Source organism: Pan troglodytes, chromosome X (genome assembly GCF_028858775.2).
Source record: "Pan troglodytes isolate AG18354 chromosome X, NHGRI_mPanTro3-v2.0_pri, whole genome shotgun sequence".
In the NCBI taxonomy this organism is placed as follows: Eukaryota; Metazoa; Chordata; class Mammalia; order Primates; family Hominidae; genus Pan; species Pan troglodytes.
The window spans coordinates 22254766-22276612 of record NC_072421.2 but is presented as its reverse complement, the minus strand read 5'-3'; the positions used below and the strand labels follow the sequence as shown (position 1 = coordinate 22276612).

General features: G+C 44.0%; 2 protein-coding genes across 5 annotated transcripts in view; one reads left to right on the top strand and one right to left on the bottom strand.

The window, feature by feature from the left end:
• Window positions 1-13597: 13597 nt before the first annotated feature.
• On the top strand, window positions 13598-15953 carry KLHL34 (kelch like family member 34). Its single transcript, XM_016943173.4, has one exon. It carries the CDS (start codon window positions 13601-13603, stop codon window positions 15533-15535), a length of 1935 nt encoding a protein of 644 aa, XP_016798662.2. The 5' UTR covers window positions 13598-13600; the 3' UTR covers window positions 15536-15953.
• Window positions 15954-16685: 732 nt separating this feature from the next.
• CNKSR2 (connector enhancer of kinase suppressor of Ras 2) overlaps window positions 16686-21847 on the bottom strand; it is a 280256-nt gene continuing 275094 nt past the window's right edge. For all 4 annotated transcript variants that reach the window (XM_016943171.4, XM_016943172.4, XM_024353188.3 and 1 more), the window contains one exon: window positions 16686-19079. In XM_016943171.4, coding sequence (XP_016798660.1) covers window positions 18864-19079 — 216 coding nt within the window. In that variant the 3' untranslated portion in view covers window positions 16686-18863. The remainder of the gene's footprint in view (window positions 19080-21847) is intronic.

Below are 21847 nucleotides of genomic sequence, written 5' to 3'. Positions count from 1 at the left end.
TTCACTGAAAACTAAAAAAACACTGCTAAAAAGAAATTAAAGACATAAATACAGAATGGCTAGTATTAAAAAGTCAGAAAACAACAAATATTGGGGTGGATGCAGAGAAAATGGAATGCTTATACACTGTTGGTGGGAATGTAAATTAATTCAACCTCTGTGGAAAATAGTGTGGCGATTTCTGAAATAATTCAATAGAAATACCAGGTGACCCAATGATCCCACTACTGGGTATCTACCCATAGGAAAATAAATCGTTATATAAAAAAGACAACTGCCCTCATATATTCAAAATAACAAAGTCAGGGAACCAACCTAAGTATCCATGAACAGTTGACTGGATAAATAAAACATTTTTTTTTATTTATCCACAGAATATTAGGCTGCCATAAAAAGCATGAAATCATATCTTATGCAGCAACATGGATGGAGCTGGAGGCCATTCTCCTAAGTAAACTAACGTAGGAACAGAAAACCAAATACTGCATGCTCTCACTTATAAGTGGGAGCTAAACAATGGGTGCACAGGGACATAAAGATGCAAATAATAGACACTGGGGACTCCAAAAGAGGGGAGGGTGGAAGGGGGGTGTGGGGTAAAAAATAACCTATCTGGTACAATGTTCACTATTTGGGTAATGGGTACACTAGAAGCCCAATCTCCACCAATATGCATTATACCCATGCAACAAATAAGCACATATACTTCCTGAATCTAAAGTAAAATAAAATGTAAAATGAAATGAAATAAGATAGACTTAAGAATTACAACCTCATGAAGCAAGTACGTCTACTTCCGGCTTTATAGTTCAGTTCCAACAACAGTGTACTTATATTTCACACCACACTTTCTTCTAATGTAGTTAAACTTCGAAAGTACCAACTATACTAGACCACCTAGTTGAAATATATGACCCAAGAAATAAAATATTCTTACTAAATACAAATGTGTTTTTATATACTATTACTTATGGTGTGTAATCAATGCAGAACTTGTTAGATAAACAAAAAGTCATCTCTTTTGTTTGAGGTTTAAGTGTAGGCTAACAAACTTACTATTTGTTTTTCACCTACTGTCAGTGTTTGGTCTTTAGCTCAGATGTATATTAAAAACTATCATGTATAAAAATAAGAAATTAAAGACATAAATAAATGGAAAGGAATCTCATGTTTATGGATTAGAAGATTTAATATTGTTAAGATGACTATCCTACCCAAAACAATTGACAAATTCAATGTAATCCCTAGTAAAATCCTGACGATATTTGTTTGCAGAAATAGAAAATTGCATCTTAAAATTCATAGGAATCTAGGGACCTCTAATAGGCCAAACAATTTTGAAGAAGAAGAATGTTGGAGGACTCACACTTCCTGATTTAAAAACTTACTACAAAGCTAGAGTAATCAAAACAGTGTGGTACTGGCATAAAGACAGACATACAGATGATTGGAATAGATAGCCCAGAAGTAAACTTTCAGATATACTGTCAAATGATCTTTGAGAAGCGTGCCAAGACCATTCAATGGGAGAAAAGACACTATTTTCAAAAAATGGTACTGAGGATTTGCATTTCTCTGATGGCCAGTGATGACGAGCATATTTTCAGGTGTCATTTGGCTGCATAAATGTCTTCTTTCGAGAAGTGTCTGTTCATATCCTTCACCCACTTTTTGATGGGTGAGTTCATGTCCTTTGTAGGGACATGGATGAAGCTGGAAACCATCATTCTCAGCAAACTATCGCAAGGACAAAAAACCAAACACCGCATGTTCTCACTCGTAGGTGGGAATTGAACAATGAGAACACATGGACACAGGAAGGGAACATCGCACACCAGGGCCTGTTGTGGGGTGGGGGTAGAGGGGAGGGATAGCATTTGGAGATATACCTAATGTTAAATGATGAGTTACTGGGTGCAGCACAGCAACATAGCACATGTATACATATATAACTAACCTGCATGTTGTGCACATGTACCCTAAAACTTAAAGTATAATTAAAAATAATAATAATAAAAAAATGGTACCGAGGAAACTGGATATCAACCTGCAAAAGAATGAAGATGGACTCTTACCTTATACCATATATAAAAATTAACTCAAGGCTGGGCAGGGTGGCTCACCCCTGTAATACCAGCACTTTGGGGGCTGAGGCAGGAGGATCACTTGAACCCGGGAGGTCGAGGACGCAGCGAGCTGTGATTGTGCCATTGCCTTCCAGCTTGGGTAACACAGTGAGACCCTGTCTCAAAAAAAAAAAAATTAACCCAAAATGGATCAAAGACCTAATTAGCATAAGAGCTAAAACTATACAACTCATGAGAAAACAGGGGAAAAGGTTCATGACATTAGATTTGGCAATGAATTCTTGGTATGACACCCAAAGCACCAGCAACATAAGAAATAATAAATTGGAATTCATCAAAATTAAAAACTTGTGTTTTTCAAAGGACACTACCAATATAGCGAAAGGGCAACCCACAGAATGGGAGAAAATATTAGCTAATCACATATTTGATAAGGGATTAATATCAAGAAAATATAAAGAACTCCTACAACTCAACCACAAAAGAACCAAACAGTCCAATTCAAAAAATGGGCAAAGGACTTGAATAAACATTTCTCCAGAGAAGATACACAAATGGTCACTGAGCACATGAAATGTTCATATCACTAATCATTAGGGAAATGCAAATTGAAACAACAAGATACCACCTCACACCCATTACGATAGCTATTACAAAAATAAAAAATAAAACAGAGAACAAGTGATGGCACGGATGTGGAGAAACTGTGCACTGCTGGTGGGAATGTAAAATGGTGTAGACGATGTAGAAAACAGTATGGCAGTTCTTTAAAAAATTAAACATGGAATTACCACAATATCCAGCAATTCCACTTCTGGGTATATACACAACAGAACTGAAGGCAGGGACTGAAATAGATATTTGTACACCAATGCTCATAGCAGCATTATTCACAATAGGGAAAAGGTGGAAACAACCCAAATGTCAATTGACAAATGAATGGACAAAAGGCGGCATATACAGACAATGGAATATTATTCAGTCTTAAAAAGGAAGTGCTGACACATTTAACTACATGGATGAATCTTGAGACATTATGCTGAATGAAATAAGCCAGATATACAAAGACAAATATGATTCCACTTATATGAGGTAACTGGAATAATCAAATTCATAGAAACAGAAAGTAGAATGATGGTTACCAAGGGCAATGGGGAAAGGGAATGGGGAGTTATTGTTTAATGGATACAGAGTTTCTGTTTGGGATAATGAAAACATTCTGGAGATGGATGATGGTGATGGTTATACAACCATGTGAATGTACTTAATGCCAATGTACATCTACAAATTGTTAAAATGCTAATTTTTAAAATGTATTTCACACACACACACACACACACACACACACACACACACACACGAGTCAGGACTGGCCAGGCAAAACTGCTTAGGAAGAGAGGAGGCTGAAGTGCTCTGAACAATGAAATTGTATGTATTTTGGGTTTCTGTGGGACCAGTCTGGGAGAGGAGGGTAGTAGTGGTGGGCGGGGCAAAAGAGGAGAAGGGGAGGAGACAGGGCCAGGGCCAGCAACATGACACGGTGGCCCTGGGGAGGACAAGCCGACACGTTTTAAAACAGGAATTATTGGTTATTGGTTTTATCTGCTACTCTACACTTTGCTGCTTTACTGTGCCCATCCCACCCAAGTCTTCAGTAAAAGCTTTCTTAGTCCTTCACAGGTTGTATGAGAAATCAAGGGGGAGAATAAAGGCTTGGGACTGTGCTGCATGGGTGGCTGAGTGCAGAGTGAAGAGTAGGGAATAATCCTAAGAAGCAAAACATGAGGGAGATGGAGGTGTCAGCAGAAGCCAGAATTAGAGCAGGGAGTTATCAGGAAAAACGTAAGCCCCCACATTTCCTCAGCATTCTTGGGGCAATACTGGGTTTTGCCGCCATCTATGAGAAGGGAGCTGGTGCCATTTTAACTGAACTGTTAAAGGAAGCTGGAGGGTTTGGGGCCAGCTAGGTGGCTGTTATGTTCATTGACTCTTGGAACGATGGTGAGTGGTCCTCCTACAATGGACAGGCTTTGGAAGCTCTTGCCCAGTGTCCTCATATTCTGGTGGCAAAATGCTCTTTGTAGGGTGACAGGGCAGGGCAAATCTGGCTGCTTTAGTGGAAAGTGTCTCCTGCTTGGAGGTCAAACTGAGACTTCCTGAGTGACATGAAATATTGATCAGAAAACAGTCACTTGGGCTGTTATTTTTTAATGACCATTTCTTGCTCATGATTGTACAGGTAACTCTTAATAGACACTTTTGGAGAATATTTCTTAAGAAATAAAACCCTGGACAAGTGGCACAAGATTTTGAGGCTGTTAATATTATAAATATCTTTAAGAATTCTATAAGCAGTTGAGAGCAAACTATTCCATAATCTCTCCCCTGTTGGCAAGACCTTGGGTAGAATTTTTCCTGATTAGTCACTGACCAGCATCATTAGAAAGGGGTTCTGAAAATAGCAGAAGCAATTGGCACAGTTGACATATTCGTCATGTGTCAGACACAGGGACAGTTCAGGAAGGAGTATAATATCTCTATTGAAGAGTGTTCGTTGAAAAAAAGCATTTGAAGTCCCAGCCTTTGCAACTCCTTAAACAGGTGAGTGATCGAAGACATTTACTAACACTCCAAGGCTGTTCCATGATTATATTTCTGTGCTCAGATGACATATCCGAGCCACTTCCCATTGTATGACTTGGTTTGTACTATGCAGCCATTTGAAAGATGCATAAGAGACTCTGATATTGATGTCAGAGTAGTGCTGTGCCTTTCCAAAGAAAGTCCAACTATCAAAAGTCATGGGCTTGGTTCGTTGTACACATCTGTAAGTGGATGACAGCTGACTCTTTGTGGGATATGATACTAACAGCCAAGCCACTTCACTGTGGGCTGATTTGGGGAACTGGTGCAGGGTGAGACTGGCTGACATCGTATGTTCCACCCCTCTCTAAGAAACCCATCAGCCAGGTCCGAGGTCTGGAACTTAACAGCAGTCACTTGGGAACTGGCATTGGAGTCTTCTACTTAGACAGTTTATTGTCTACTGAAGTAGAAGCGGCAAAGACCTCATGAAAGGAACCATAAAGGCTGGATTGTCTTGAGAACCTAGAAGACATACTGAAGCAGCAACATGATATGGAATCCATTAAAGCTTAAGCTCTTCAAGGGCAGGACCCCTGACTGATTTGCTCATCATGGTACCCTCAGAGCCTAGCAGAACGAGGTCTGATAAACCATAGCACCTGGAACACAATAGACATATTTTTTGAATGAATGGATTGAAATTCTACATAAGTGGTTCTTAAACTTTAGAGAAACGTTTCTCAAACCTTAGTGCGCATCACAATCCCCTGGAGGGCTTGATAAAGTACAGATGGCTGGACCCCATCCCCAGTATTTCTGATTCAGCAGGTTTGGGGTGAGGGCTGATAATTTGCAGTTCTAAAATGTTCCCAGGTGATGCTGATGCTGCTGGTTGGCTGACCACACACACTGAGTAGCCCTGCTTTGGAGTGAGAAACACCTGGGAAGCTTGTTAAACATTCAGCCACTTCCCACTCCTGCCACACCTGGAGATTCTGATCCAGTTGGTCTAGGGTGGGGCCCAGGAACCTGCATCTTAACAAGTTCTGCAGATTCAAATGCTGGTGGTCCCCAGTCACACTGTCAGAAACACACATCCACAGGGAACTGACAAATGGTTTGAATCTCTCTTATTAAGAATGTTATCAAAGTCACCGACTGCCCCTTTGGAAACTATCAGGTACAAAGCTCAGTGGCAGCCAAGCCCTGGCAAGCCACATGCACAAAAACGCATGAAAGTAGGACTGAGCGTGTGAGCTGTTGTAGAATGAAGAAGTGAACATGAGGTCATCCCATGTAAGAAAGAGAGAGAAATATTGGAAGAAAGCAGCTGAACACAGCTTCAAGCCATGTGAGGTGTGGAGAAAAGCTGGGGGTAGGGGGGTGGGTGTAGTGGGCAGTGGTCAGCCTTGGGGACGGGCCAGGGAGGAAGTAACAAACAACACAGTCAATCCCATAAAGCAAAGACTTCAGGTAAAGTTCACATTTAGATGCTAGTTGCAGATGGAACTTAAGGGGGCAGTGGCACTCAACTGTGGCATGTTGGGTTTGAAAGGACTCTGGAGTTCATTTTGGCTTCCACATCAGTCCTGAAAGACCAGAGGGGTGAAGGTCAAGACACCCAGTCTTGTTGTCTTGATTTCTGGGACCAGGTGTGCCACTGGGCTTACATGTCTACCTACACAATATATCAATTTTGTTTTATGCATGTCTGCAAGCAAATGACAGATGGCCCTTTGTGGATGTAGTATGTGTCATGCCCACCCCGTGCCCCACCATCCACCTGAAACTGCCGGCTGAGAGGCTTGGGTGGTGTTTAGCAAGGCAGGGGTTCCTTCTGAGGTGAGGATTCGTGTGAAAGTGACTTAGTAGGAAGTGTTCCTGGAAAAGATTGATAGGAAGCGGGTGGCAATGTGAGACAGGGAAGGGAAGGGGATCAAGCCAATGTATGACACCAAGCATGCTCCCACAGAAGATAATTTTGGCTCAATCCCATAGGGGAGCTCTGGAAATGGTGTGGGTCACACCTGGAAAGGGAGCTAGGGTGTTTGTATACCTGCTGCCACCCTGCCTGTCAATCGTTGGTTAAGGGAGGTCCCCCTGGAGAAGTACATTTGCAGGTGCTTTTGCTTCTCTTCACATGCACAGGCAAGGTGGACTCCAGCAGAACAGAAGGGTCTGCCCACAAAGCGATGCACGTGCTGGCTGCTGGGAGCAAAAGCCACTGAGATCGGTGGGCCCCCAAATGACAAATGGATCAAAGGGTTATGGGCGGGGCTCCAATGGGGTCTGCTAAACCATGGCACCTTGGACAAGTTCCCTCTCTTCTGCAAGCCTTAGGTAATTCTTCTTATGGCCAGTCATGTTCTATTTCTTCTACTTGTACCTTTTCTTTCAAGATTCTAAATTGGCAAGAGGTCCTGATTTATCCCGTGACGACATTACTCTTTGTAACTTCTACTAACTGGTCCCAGGTCTGCCCTCTGTAGCCACGAGACCACCTCTGCTTCTTTTTGCCCTTCAGAAGGTTGAAAATAATGATCATTTAACCCCCGCAGGGGCTTTTTCTCTTAGCCTAAAATCTCCAGATTCTTTACCTCCTCCCTAAATGAGGAAGAATGTTTCCAATTCCCACCTCCTTTGGCTGGCCTCTTCAGGTATTCCCCAGTTCATCCAAGAGCCTCTGAAAATGTGGCATCCAGATGGAAAAGGGGGGATACAAGTACCTTCTGATTTGAATATTCAATCAAATGTTGTTTGGGAAAATGTGTTGCTTACCAAGTCATCATCTCATGCCTCAGTGATCCACTGTCATCTTGCAGGAGTGAGAAGGGCAAAAGAGACCACAGTATATTATTAAGTCATATAACAAGGGGCAGTGGCCACTAGTTTTTCCCCTCTAGGTCTCTGACTTCTGATCTTTTGGAACTAGTAGACTTCCTTCCTTTTTTGAAAAACACTGACATCGCAGCCAGAAGTTGTCACCGAGAATGGTGAATTCAGAATGCAGCAGAAATTATTAATAATCCTCTATGACAGTGGTTCTCAAACTTTCTCATGCATCAGAATCATGGAGAGTGCTTGTTAAAACAGATTACTGCGTCCCACTTCCAGAGTTTCTGATTTGGCAGGTTTGAGATGAGGCTGAGAATCTATGTTTCATAGCAGGTTTCCAGGTGATGCTATAGGAGGATCACTGACAACCCACTCCTCTATTAAAATTCCTGACTGCTTGGGCTCTGGTAGCATGAATTTTCAGAAGGCTTTAGTCACGGGAAGGAAAAGGAAAAACTCGCATCTCTTGTGTATACTGTGTGCCAGGAGCAGTCAAATATATTATAATCTTATTTTAACAGTGCTACGAATGTAGGTGCTATGAATGTATTCTCCTTTTAAAAATAATAAAATGACACAGAATTTAAGTTACTTGTTTTAAGGTCTCATGAGGGTAGATCTGGAGTTGGAGACCAAGTCTGTCTGACTCCAAAGACCAGTTCTTCCCCATTCACCACACTGCTCCTTAAACTGTCAGCTGAGCCAGAATGCCAAAATCACTCATAATAAAACACACACGCACATGCACACATACACACACTCCAGCCCTTGAAATCCTTTCATTTGAATTGCATATCACAAAAATACATTTCGCATACTCAAAAAATGGTCTCAGAAGGAGGTGCAGATAACATAGATTTTTTTTCTACTGCATGTCTATTACTGTTTGTAATCATGTTTTCACAATAAACTTACTATGTGTCAATTCCTAATAATAGGCTCTCCATAGAGGTTGCCAGAAGTCATGTGTTGGGAAGAAGTATAGTTGGATTGAAAGGAGCCAGTAATGACAGATGAGAAAGCATTAACCTGCCAAAACACTGTATCCTAAATATCAAACAGGCGAATTTCAGAGTTTTATGGTTTTGAGAAAAGGTTTCCAATATTATCCTTATACAAAGCGTTTTTCTTCCTCAAAAGTGCATTACAATGGATGAATCTTGAAAACATTATGCCAAGTGAAAGCAGTCACAAAAGACCACATATTGTATGATTTCATTTATATGAGATATGGAGAATCTATAGAGATAAAAAGTAGATTAGCAGTTGCTTACAGCTTCGGGGATTGGTGATATAGGGAGGTGACAGATAAAGGGTACGAAGTTTGTTTTTGAGGTCATGAAAATATTCTAAAATTAGACTGTGGTGATGGTTGCACAACTCCGAATATACTAAGAACCACTGTTCAATTTAAATGGATGAATTGTATGATATGGAATTATATCTTGATAAAGCTATTACCAAAAAGAGCACATTAAATTTGTAAAAAAAATTAAATGGCCATTATACAAGGAAGTTCATAATTTTGGATTTCTATAAACACATACAATTATTTTAGAGGTGGCAAGAACTCTGTAATTTAGATTTAGCTAGGGAGGGCCAGTTGGAGAAAAGTGGAGTGCTGTGGCTGATGAGCATTGCCGCTTTGATGTGGGAAGTGAGGTGAGTGCTTGGAAGACTTTAGTTCTAGGGTCTGTCACAGGACGTGAAGATGCATGAAGGGATCAGGGACAGCAATTCACTGTCCTGACGAGGGGTAGGGGGTTCAGGGCAAATTGCAGGGTCTCAATAGATATTCTGGGGTGAGTAGCTGGGCCTTCAACAGAAGCCCAGCCATATAAATTGGGGCATAGAGGGTGTACTGGGGCAAGATGGGCACCTGGGGCATCTGGGGCCCTGCATTTGGGTAGGAGGAGTAGCAGTACGTGTGACTGGGTGCTGAGAGGCATGTGGGGTTAGACTGGAGTTGCAGGGCTGCACGAGATAGTAAGGCTTTCTCAAAGGAGTTGAGTCCACCTGGACTCCTTAGTTGGCGGCCACCCATGGTCATCCACTTGATTTCTAGGGATGTAAGCTCATGGCCTTACCAGGATGTGTCCTAAATCCTAGCTGTGTGAGGGAAAGGAGAACAAGAGATAAGGAAGTAATTATCCCTATCAAGTTCCTTTAAATAACCCTTTACTCCTTTCCTGTATCTGTTCGACTCAACATTACTTATGCCAAAGACCATGACAGAGGCTGCAGATACAAAGACCAAGAAACAGTCCCTGCCCTCTGGAATTTATAGCCTAAAAGGGAAGGCAATTCATAAGTAGATCATTTTCAACATAATGACTTCACCCTGTTAGATCTGTCTATCAACATTCCTTCAGGTTGGGTCACAAAGCGTGCTTCTAGGGAACCCAAATCGCTATGGTCTGAATGTATACGTCCTCCTGAAATTCATATGTTGAAACTTAATCTCCAATATGATAGTATTAAGAAGTGTGACTTTTGGGAGGTGAGGAGTGTCATTACAAAAGAGCCCTGAGGGAGTTTGTTAGCTCCTCACCCCTCTGCTATGTGAGTACACAGTCAGAAGGCACCACCTATGAAGGCGAGAGCCCTCACTAGACACTAAATCTGCTGGCAATTTGATATTGGACTTATCAGCCTCTGGGACTGTAAGCAATAAATTTCTATTGTTTATAAATTACCCAGACTACGGTGTTTTGTAATAGCAGCCGAAACAGACTGACACCAACTTAAGATACACATCTACAACAACTTTAAAAAGCACACACTGAAATTTTATTTAGCATACTTAATATTGCACAAATCAAAACAATTGAACTCATGGACACAGAGAGTAGAAGGATGGTTACCAGAGGCTGGGAAGGGTAGTGGGGGCTGGGGAGGTGAGGATGGTTAGTGGATAAAAAAACGGAATGAATAAGACCTACTATTTGATAACACAACAGGGTGACTATAGTCAATAAGAAGTGTGCATTTTAAAATAAAGAGTACAATTGGATTGTTGGCAACTCAATGGATAAATGCTTAAGGGATGGATATCCCATTCTTCATTATGTGCTTATTTCACAGTGCATGTCTGTATCAAAACATCTCATGTACTCCATAAATATATACACCTACCATGTACCCACAAAAATTAAAAATAAAAAATTGCACAGAAATTAAAATACTTATATTTTTCATATATATTACTCAAAGGACAATGTTTTTTTAGGTAGACTGACAGTTACATTTTCTAAAGAAGGTCTTATAAACACACCTAATATGAAAACATATTCAGTTAACACAGTTCATTAAACCTTCAATGGCAAAATATGTTAAGGTAGCATGTTGGGCCAGCAATAAACACATACTTGTTATGTAAAACTGGATTTTTGATGTTAAGAGTTTAAAGTCTCTCACGGCATCTTTATTCTCAAGTAAGTGTGACATTTTGGATTCAATCTGGAAGCATGGTGATGGACAGATCAGATGGGATAAGATACAATTTCTGGATTAAATATATGCTGTTTAAAAGACCTACTTAAACAGCTTTAAGTTGAAAAGGGGATAAGTGTACTTTATCACCCTATTTGGCTTAAATAAACTGTGTGTTGCACAATTTTATTTTTATCATACATAAGGTCACATAATATAGTGGGGAGGGAGCCCTTGATTCTAGTACAGACTTGGTAACTTAATATCCAAGTCATCCAGACAAACCGTACTCTCACTGGGGCTTGTTTGTCACATTTGTTTAAAAAGAAAAACAAGATTTCAGAGAAAAGGGACAAAGTTTGACTAAATGATCTCAAAAATCCCTTCCAGCAAAATTCTATTGGGTTGGGTAAAGGCCATTTGAATTCAAAATGTAGATCTGTGCAAAGTGAACCAAACTGGTATTTTACTTGTGAATCAATAATTTTAATGCTAAAACCCCCAAATCCCCACAAATCCAGCACCTGCCCTCCCAACCCAGCTTTAGCTCTAACATTAGGAATTCAAATTGGAGTATTTTTAGCCTCTGGAGTTTAAGGAAGCCCAACTGGAGCCCCTGCCTGCACTTTATAATTTGGCTAATTTAAGTCATAATGCAGTTTCATCTTTGACAGCAAAATCATTTTACTAATACTTTTATGCATTTAAAGAATTACTTCTAATTGGAGACCTTGTAAGTACTAATGGCATGCCAGGTAGGAAATGACATAATTTTATCCTTCCTTGAACTGTTTTTCCCTATGAAATACAACCCCAGCTGTCAGAAATACGAGTTATTACAGATGCCCTCAAAAGGCTCACCTAAAAAAGGCTGCCAGAGGGGTTGCACTAGAAAATAGAAAAATCAATCCCAGATGAAAGCAAAAGAAGTCTCCAAATTGGCAATAAATAAATAAATAAATAAATAGAAAGAAAAAGACCAGTTATATTAATCATTTAGTTATTTAAGAACAGGATGGAGATGGAGAGATGCTTTCCTAAAGTCTCAAGATCAGGGTGGTTTTAGTCATTTCCATGCTGGGGCGTTTCTTGTAAAAAATAACTTTATGAGGAAGGGCCCTACGAAATTCCAGCTCTACCGAGCTTTGCAACCGTACGGCTCATTATCCCGGGATAACATCGAGGATGTAGCAGCCAGTAATTAGATCAGAGCGTGGAAAATCGGGGAGAGAAATTGGAAGCAATGACTTTTTTTTTTTTTTTCCCAAAGGAAGTGTACAATGAGTGGCAGAAAACCCAAGTCAACCACAGTTTCCTTGTTCATGCTGCAAAGGGATGGGTCGGGGCAGGGTCCAAGAATAGGAAGGGAAAACTCAGGTGAGGTCTGGGAACGGGCGTGGGAACAAAGGTGAAACGAGCCAGCCTGGGAGACGCGAGCTGCCTCACGAAGGGCTCAGAGTAGGCCCAGAATCTCTCAAGGGTGAGTCCAGGTGAGGGACACGTTACCTAGCGCCGCTGGCGGGGAGCTTGGGATTCGCCCGGGCGTGGTTCCCGCCAGTGCCTCCTCAGCGCGCAGCGGCCTACTGGGTGTCAGCGCGCAAAGTCGCAGCTTAATCCTCTCTCCCGCTGGATTAATTAGGGCCTCTTCAAAGCAGAAAGTTGAGCCAGGGCTTCTTTCCCAGACACAGGGACACCGGGAGGTCGACACTCCTCCTGCCCAGCCGGACGCCCCTCCGCCGACACTACCGGGTCGAGGGGCTCCGGCGACTCGTGCCTCTCCAGTGAACTCCGGCTCCCGCAACCCCAACCGGGTTCCTGGGACCCTCTGGTGACACTGGTGGCCAGTAGGGTCACTGGAGTCAAGCCCTTGGCCCGGGCCGCTTCACCCGCGCCCGTGCCCTCGGTTCGCGGCCAGCAGTCAGGGCACGGGGCGGGGCGCGCCCGGGAGGCCGAGGCGGCGCGCTATTCCTGTCGCTGTGAGCTACCGGCATGTTATGTGCGGCGCCCAATCACGCCTCTGACCCGCCGCTCTGACCTGCGCCCTCCCCTCCCTAATCCCCTAGGCTTTGAGTTGATCCTCCGCGCGGAACAAGCTCACCCCCCCACTGCCCCGTGACCAGTTGTCCCCGGCCTTCGCGGGTGCCCGCAGAACCCGTCCTCCTCGTCCACCCCGGAGAGGTCAGAGTCCTCGCCCTGCACTCCCGGGACGCCGCATCTGCGCCGTCGGACATCCAGCACCCCCGGAGTCCACCGGCAACTCGGTTCTTCCAGGTGATGGTGTGCAGCCACCGCCGCCCCTGGCGTGCAGGTGTGGGCTCTCCACATTGGGCCGGGGAGGGGACTTCGGGCAACGCGCTGGAAGCCTCGGCAGTCGTGGAAACCAAGCCCCACACTCCCGGGAAGCCTCCAAATTCCGCGCCCTCCGTTACTAGGGGCCTCCGAAAACCGTTTCCAGACTGGATTTGCTCTGAGAGGGGCACTGGGCGATCTGCAGGTCTGGATGAAGGAGCCCTGGGCTTTAAACTGAGCAGGCAGAAATGGGCCCCTGCTAGGGGCTCTGTGGCTTACGCGGGGGTCCCGGGAGTGTTGTGCCCCGGGATGCCTCCGGCCCTGCCCAGCAGGCCTCTGGTCCCACCAGGCTGCTTCCAGCCCTGGGTAGAATGAGTTACTTCCTGTCTTACTGCAAAGCTCATGGCGGCGCGCTGCTCACCGGCTACCAGGCCCTGCGCGCCGAGGGCTTCCTGTGCGACGTGACACTGGAGACCGAGGGCAGCGAATTCCCGGCGCACAGGTCGCTCCTGGCGTGCTCCAGTGACTACTTCAGGGCCCTGTTCAAGAGCCACACCCAGGAATCCCGGGCGCGCGTGATCCACCTGCACGTGCCATCGGCAGCCGGCCTGCAGCGCCTGCTGGACTTCATCTACACTGCCTGGCTGTCGCTTTCCATGGACACTGTAGAGGACACTCTGGAGGCCGCCAGCTACCTGCAGGTCACTGAGGCCCTGGGGCTCTGTGGGCGCTACTTGGAGCGCCAGCTGGCTCCAGAGAACTGCTGCTTCGCCGCCAACGTGGCAGCGCGCTTTGGCCTGGCTCACACGCTGGACGCGGCCGAGCGCTGCATCGTGAGCCACTTGCAGGAGCTGCTGGCGCGGGGCGCCGGCCCCGCGGGACTCCTGGAGCTCAACCCTACATCGCTGAGGGCTGTACTGGGTGCCCCCGACGTGGCGCGGGTGCCCGAGGCCCGGCTACTGGGCCTGGCGTTAGCTTGGTTGCGGCAGGAGCCCACAACTGAGCGCCTGGCACACTGTACGGAGTTGCTGGAGCGTGTCCGCTTTGGCCTGGTTCCCGCCGACGTACTGCGGCGCGTGTACTCGGGCTCTGGCCTCGTGCTGCCCGCCCGGGTCAAGGGCCTCATCATCCAGGCCCTCAACTACCACACGACGCCCTCCCGCCAGCCGCTCATGCAGGGCGAGCAGACCAGCATCCGGAGCCCCCAGACCCGCATCTTGTTGGTGGGGGGGCGCAGGGCACGGGAGGTGGTGATTGAGGAGGTCGCGGCCCCGCAGAGGGCAGCTAGGGGCCGGGTCGCCGCCCCAGAGCCCGAAGAAGAAGAGGAAGAGTTGGAGGAAGAGGAGGAGGAGGAGGAGTGGGAGCTCACCCAGAACGTGGTGGCCTTCGATGTGTACAATCACCGCTGGCGCAGCCTTACGCAGCTACCCACACCACTGCTGGGGCACAGCGTGTGCACCGCGGGCAACTTCCTGTTTGTCCTGGGTGGGGAGAGCCCTTCCGGCAGTGCATCCTCTCCCCTGGCCGACGACTCGCGGGTGGTCACGGCCCAAGTGCACCGTTACGACCCGCGCTTCCACGCTTGGACGGAAGTGCCCGCCATGCGGGAAGCGCGGGCCCACTTCTGGTGCGGCGCGGTGGGCGAGAGGCTCCTGGCCGTCGGGGGCCTGGGTGCGGGCGGTGAGGTGCTGGCCTCGGTGGAGATGTACGACCTGCGTCGGGACCGCTGGACGGCGGCTGGGGCACTACCGCGGGCTCTGCACGGTCACGCGGGGGCCGTCGGGGACCGCGGTGTTGTGTACATCTCGGGGGGCAAGGCAGGGAGAGGCGAGGGCGGAGCGAGCAGCCTCCGGGACTTATACGTCCTGGGCCCTGAGGAGCAGGCTTGGAGCAAGAAGGCACCCATGGGCACCGCACGTTTCGGGCACCACATGGCAGTGCTGCGCGGCGCTGTGTTTGCTTTTCTGGGGCGATACGAGCCCTTCTCTGAGATCGAGCGCTACGACCCCGGCGCCGACCAGTGGACTCGGTTGCGGCCGCTGCCCTACGACCGCTTCTGCTATGGGCTGGCCGTGGTCGAGGAGACAGCGTTGCTGCTGGGCGGCCTCAAGTGGCGGGACTCGCGCCAGGTGCCTACCCGCAACGTAGTGGGCTACGACCTCGACCTGGACCGTTGGGAGGACATCGGCTGCGCGTTGCCCTGGGCCTGGAGCGGCCTGCGGTGCGCAGTGCTGCAGCTGGCCGAGGGTGGGGACGACGAGAGGGAGGGAGAGGTTGGAGAGGCGCTAGATTTGGTGCTGGGCTGAATGGGTCAGTCCAGTTTCCTTCCGCAATGGAGGAGAAAGTCGCGCTTGGTTAGTCTTACAGAGCAACGGATGGGCTTTTTCTAAGAAAGGGATTCTGGGAGCAGAGTGGCTTCTGAAGGTTAACAGGCAAACAAGGCCTTGAGCAAAGAGAAACATTTCTCCTTGAGCTGAGAATGGGAGACAGCGGGGCGGGGGGTCAAATAGAAGGCTATATGAATCAACTTGAGTGAGCTAGTGAAAGAAAATTTTTAGAAAGGCTCACGCAAGGCTAGAGAAGGACTTTCACAAATAAAATATGACCTTATTTTCCCTCTTACAGTTAAAGTGTTTCCCTAGGTGCAAAACAGTGATTACTTATGTGCCAAAAAAAAAAAAAAAAAAAGGCCAAAAAATGTACCACAGGAAGTTTATACAAAACTCAGAAAATTGTTGGCTATAAAGGCTGTAATTAAGTCCTAGGAGATGGCATTATCTGAATAAATAGTGAAAGGAGAGTGCCTTGGTTAAATACCATGAAATCATTGTAAGGAGAACTATGATTTTATGATCCGGAGCCATGGTTACAGTTCTGCTCTGATGGTTTGATATAAATATGGAACTGAGAAGGAAAAAAAAAATCTCTAAGCACTTTTTTTTAATCTAGAAAGTATCCTTAAATTTTTCTGTCACCGGTGTCACCCTAGGCTGCTTTTGCCCTGACTTTAGACAGCTCACTGGTTTTAAGTCACATTTCATCAACCCTTAGCCATAATAATCAGGATCCTCTGGTTAAGTGGAATGTCTAACCAAAACAAAACAAAAACTGATTTCTTTCATACTCTTTTAAATGTTCATTCTGCAGACATACTGTAGATTATATTTGTAAAAAAAATCAATTTTTGGTGGTTACCCCCACTTCCCCCAAAAGAATCACAGAGAAAGGAAAGAGGAATAGGTAAAGTTTTAAACTTCGTCTCAGGTAAATGGGAAACCAGCTTGACTTTTCAGGGTCTTAGATAAGACACTTGTATATACTGAACAGGTGCTGCTTTTGGCTTGTATCACCAATGAGGCAGCAAAGTTAGAACTCGAAACTAGGGTGGGGGGTGGTGGCTGTATAATTAGGTCACAAAGAAATGTGGTAAGGACTTTGCATGAATAAAGTAGGTGCTTTATAAGGATTCATTAAGAGCTGAATTTATTTGACTTCAGTTTACAGTGCTGCCTCTCTCCTAGATTTGAAACGAATGCAATAAAATGTACAGATATTATATAGTGTTAAAAGGTCTCTTTCATGCTAGGCTAGCCACGAGTCTTGTCAAATTCATTAGTTTAATTTTTACCATTTAAAACAACAGAGCTGACTTTACAAAAGTAAAAGCTGCTTAGTAGCAACAGAGCTAGTCTTCCCGTCAACTGCTTGCTGTTTACAGGCCACAACCTGGCCACTGTAAACATGACACATCCATCAGGTACATATATTTTTAAGTGAACATACACATTTGGTCTAGTAAACATCAATAAGTCTAAACACCTGTTAACAAGCACACTTCATTTTAGGACAAGAGGTTTTTTGTTTTGTTTGTTTGTTTTTTTTTTACATATACAAAATCCCACAAATTTAATGTGCGTCAATATCCATGCAGTAAATAAATGTTTTTACAAATAGAGTTCTTTTTAAATGATAAAAATATTACACCGGACCCAAAATTCCATACAAACATTAATACATGATTTCTCATCCATTTTGACTAAATATAGGATTACTGAAAATGTGCTGTAGAAAGGCCACTCTCCTGTACAGTTGTGCAAAGTCTGCAAAACGATAGTGATTCAATGGTGGTTTCAAAAGCAAAGAAAAAGATCCCCGCTGTGGAGTTTTTACTTTCTCCTCTACAGCAAAAATATTCACTGGCATATATCTGAACTCTTAAAGATGAAAGTACATTCACTGAGCTGTACAGGCAACAGTATAAAGCTGATTAGAAGTAGATTTTAGGATATAGAATAGTAAAGGAGGTTCCCTTTCTCCTCCTGAACAAAACAGCAAATTGTGACTTGTACATTATGCAGCCAGACACTAAAAAGCAGCACAGTCATTTTCATGCTGTGATCACTTTCAAAAACAAGACGCTTATAAATGGAAATATATGAAGAGGACTTTTCCTTAGACTTCATCCACTCTATAGAACAATTCATGAAGCCAGGAAAAAAACCTCTAAATTGTTTCTCTCATAATTCAATGTGACATCTCTCTGAATGACCATCACCTGCTTGCTCCTTAGAAGGGAAGTACATTTTTATTTTTCAATGTTGTTTTTTATAACACACATCAGCCTGAAACTAAACATATTGTACTTCCCTACCTGAAGTATAATTACCTAAGTTTAATTAGTGGACTAGGGGAAAATTGGAAACTAAGTGGAAAGTTGATTCATTTCAGTTATACCTTGTTGTCTTTTAAGAGTTGGAGTTTAAAAACATGAGTTTGGGCTGAAATTTATATATATATATAGCTGTTAGCTGCCTTTCTGGGTGTGTTAAGTCAGTTTTTAAAAATCCCCTCTCAAATTCTTCTGTACACAATCAGCATCTCATCACTACAAAAATAAAGGAAGATTTAAACCAAGAAAATAAAGCAGCTCTATCTTCAATTTTGGTCTTAGTTACAAAAACATCTTACAAAGCTTTGCCCTGATACACCAAGTGTTCTCATAGATTTGGAATAATATTTCCATTAACTTAGCTTTCACAAGTTAATAGACTATTAAGACGAATATTAGATACCTGAACTTTTCTTATGTCGATGCTCTTCTATTTTGCTTAGCTCTTGTATGCGCATCTACATTTCACAAAAATAAAACTACAGCATTAAACTTTGTGCAATGTTTAAGAAAATTCTTAGAACATTTTAATAAATATAAAAAAGGTTTAAATTCTTTCCCACCCACAAGGATGTCTGCACCTGAAAAAATGTGATTTACTTTTGAAGTCTTGTTTATATAAAATTAACTTAAAGGGAGAAAAGATGACCATAGATAGAAAACTGCCTTTTGTGGTTTTACTACTTGAAGACCACCTGTATTTAGAATTGTTTGCAAAAGTTAATTTTAAGTCATTAAAGACAGTTGATTTTGCACATGGTAAACATAAGCTGAGCACTGTTGCATATAAAATATACAAATGCTCATTAAAGATAGTGGTATTGTGACCATATATGGTTTGTTTCATATAGTTTGGTAACATTAAAGTATAGCTTGTCAAGTGTTTCACACATTGATATAAAAACTACCTTATATACTTGTTCAGAGTACCAGCAGGTACTAGATGGTCTGAAGGCAGAATACATTTAGACATGCGTTTCAATGTATGAATGAGTGTGTGCTAGAGAGGAAGTGATTACATCTACTTCAGAAGAAATACTCAGTGGGTCATTTGAGGTGGTATTTTGACAGATATCCAAGAAAAGGTCGAGGTACATCTGCTTCCATTGTTGGAATTCTTTAGATGTCAAGTCTGGATTGTCTAGGACTTTATCGATAATGGCTACTTCCCCTTCTCTGGCCTGAAAAGAAAAAGGATTCAACAATTAAGACAGGGACAAAGTTTTATTCAAGTTTAAAATAAAAAGTTAATAGGCAAAACATTTAAGAAGCCCATAGGAGATGGCTTTGGATACTCACACCCACCCAGCTCTTTAGACTCACGTGAGTCCTAGTGTACTTTTTTCTACACCCGAGGAATGCCTCCTTTTGCCCACTGTGTGGTTTGCTTTTTCTCTTTGCCTGTCCTTTTGCCCATCTCTGCTATGGAAACCTTTTTCGTTCTTTAAGATCCAGTTCAAAAGCCTCTCATTTCTTCAAGCTGTGCTTAAACACTCAGAAAAATTTTCTCCCTCATTTATGCCCCTTTACTACTCCATCAGTGCCACTGAGTACATTTGTCATATTCTATTTCTTGAGTTACTTTTGCATGTGTTCTATCTCTCCTGCTTTATGGTAAGCTTCTCATACTTGAATGAGACTGAGCATGGCCCCCCTGTTACCACAAATACATAATTCTTGCTGTGTGAATGTTATGGCTCCCTTTCTGTAGCACTGGGGGCCTGTAATGGAGAATGGCTCTCCCTTCCATGTTGGAAGCTGGGTCTCAGCTGAAGACTGAGCTTCATTTTGGTATAACTCACCAAGTTAAAACTATCACCTGGGGAAGATGAGAATTTCCCAGGTGGAAGGTGGGATGGAGAAGTAGGGGTTAAGAAAGTCTGAGCAGCTCAGTCCTGACCCAAGTAAAGCTTAGGGAAGTGTAGAAAATGTTCTGCAGGAAGTAAGGCATACACCTCTGGGCCAGCCAGAGTTGGGAGGCAAAGAAAACAGTAAGGTGGTTAAGAAGTTGGTCTGGCCTCACAGACCAGAATATGGAAGAGGGCTGGGACTGAGGATGTTGTGAGTTGCCTGTGGTGGGATCTGAGATCTGTGCTTGGTGAGGGGGACTGTTAAAATTCCAGGAAATAGACACATCCAGGGTTGCTTGGCCAGCTATGCTTCCCTAATGAAGGAATTCATTCCCTATTAATTTTCCATGCCAAAAAGCATAGGGTTCTGTAGTTCATTTGTACCAATGAGGGACATTTTTTACAGTGACTTTTCGTTATCTTTCTTGGTCCCAGAGAATCGAGTGGAGCATTCATGTACCTGGTGATTCATCAATACTTAGTGAACTGAACACTGGCAGTAGCCATATATTTTGTCACTGGAAGAAAATACCTTGGGGGACTCTACAGAGCATAAAAGACAGGGAAAAGGGGCTGTGAGATAGAAGGAGAGAAACAGGTCTTTAAGATCCATGAATCTAACCTGCTTCAAAATGCCTGCCTGCCTTCTAAACCAGGCAGTTTAGAACTGAATGGGGGAAGTGGAGAGGCTCTATAAGGTGGGAGGGTGATGATATCTTTGGAGTAGGATTAGTCACTGCAACTATTCTTACGACTATTAACAGCACTCTCTAAAAATTCTGCTCTTCCCAAAAGTCCATTAAATTGTCCCCTGGATTTGCAGTAGTATTTGCATGACTACCAATTAAAAGCTAATGGAGTCTGAAAACTTTGCTGCTTGCTATCTGAAATTTTTTCAGGTCATTTTCTAGTTTGTCTGTCTCTTTGGTACTCACCTATATTTCAAAATTACAAAACCTCAGCAGCATGCTATGGATCTGAAATATTTCCCAAAGGAGCCCTCTGACCTTCTGTTTCCTGAAATTACTACAGCACATACTCTGTATGATAGTTCTTTTTTTTTTTAATTATACTTTAAGTCTGGGATACATGTGTAGAATGTGCAGGTTTGTTACATACATATACACGTGCCATGGTGGTTTGCTGCACCCATCAACCCATCATCTACATTAGGTAGTTCTCCTAATGCTATCCCTCCCCTAGCCCCCCACCCCCGACAGGCCCCAGTGTGTGATGTTCCCCCTCCCTGTGTCCATGTGTTCTCACTGTTCAACTCCCACTTATGAGTGAGAACATGTGGTGTTTGGTTTTCTGTTCTTGTGTTAGTTTGCTGAGGATGATGGTTTCCAGCTTCATCTATGTCCCTGCAAAGGACATGAAGTCATCCTTTTTTATGGCTGCATAGTATTCCATGGTGTATATGTGCCACATTTTCTTTATCCAGTCTATCATTGATGGGCATTTGGGTTGGTTCCAAGTCTTTGCTATTGTGAACAGTGCCACAATAAACATACATGTACATGCGTCTTTATAGTAGAATGATTTATAATCCTTTGGGTATATACCCAGTAATGGGATGGCTGGGTCAAATGGTATTTCTGGTTCTAGATCCTTGAGGAATCGCCACACTGTATTCCACAATGGTTGAACTAATTTACACTCCCACCAACAGTGTAAAAGAGTTCCTATTTCTCCACATCCTCTCCAGTATCTGTTGTTTCCTGACTTTTTAATGATCGCCATTCTAACTGGCGTGAGATGGTATCTCATTGTGGTTTTGATTTGCATTTCTCTAATGACCAGTGATGATGAGCTTTTTTTCATGTTTGTTGGCTGCATAAATGTCTTCTGCTTTTGTTTTATAAGGGCACAGGGCCTGCTCAGGTGGCTTGTGCGGTGAGCCCTCTCCTTCAATCTCCCACACTCCCCCACACACAGTGAGCAGGGCTCACTTGTCTGCCTCCTTTTCCAACTTCCTGCCTCTCTGCTCTCCTGTCCTCACCACCTCCTCCCCAACCTGGGGGCATATAATAAGGAGACTGGAGGCAATGTAAACACTTACAGAAATGTATAATAGGAGGGTAATATGTAAGTTGGGA

What these genes read in the sequence shown, in the direction of transcription:
- KLHL34 (XM_016943173.4), top strand. Translation starts at nt 13,601, where the DNA reads ATGAGTTACTTCCTGTCTTACTGCAAAGCTCATGGCGGCGCGCTGCTC.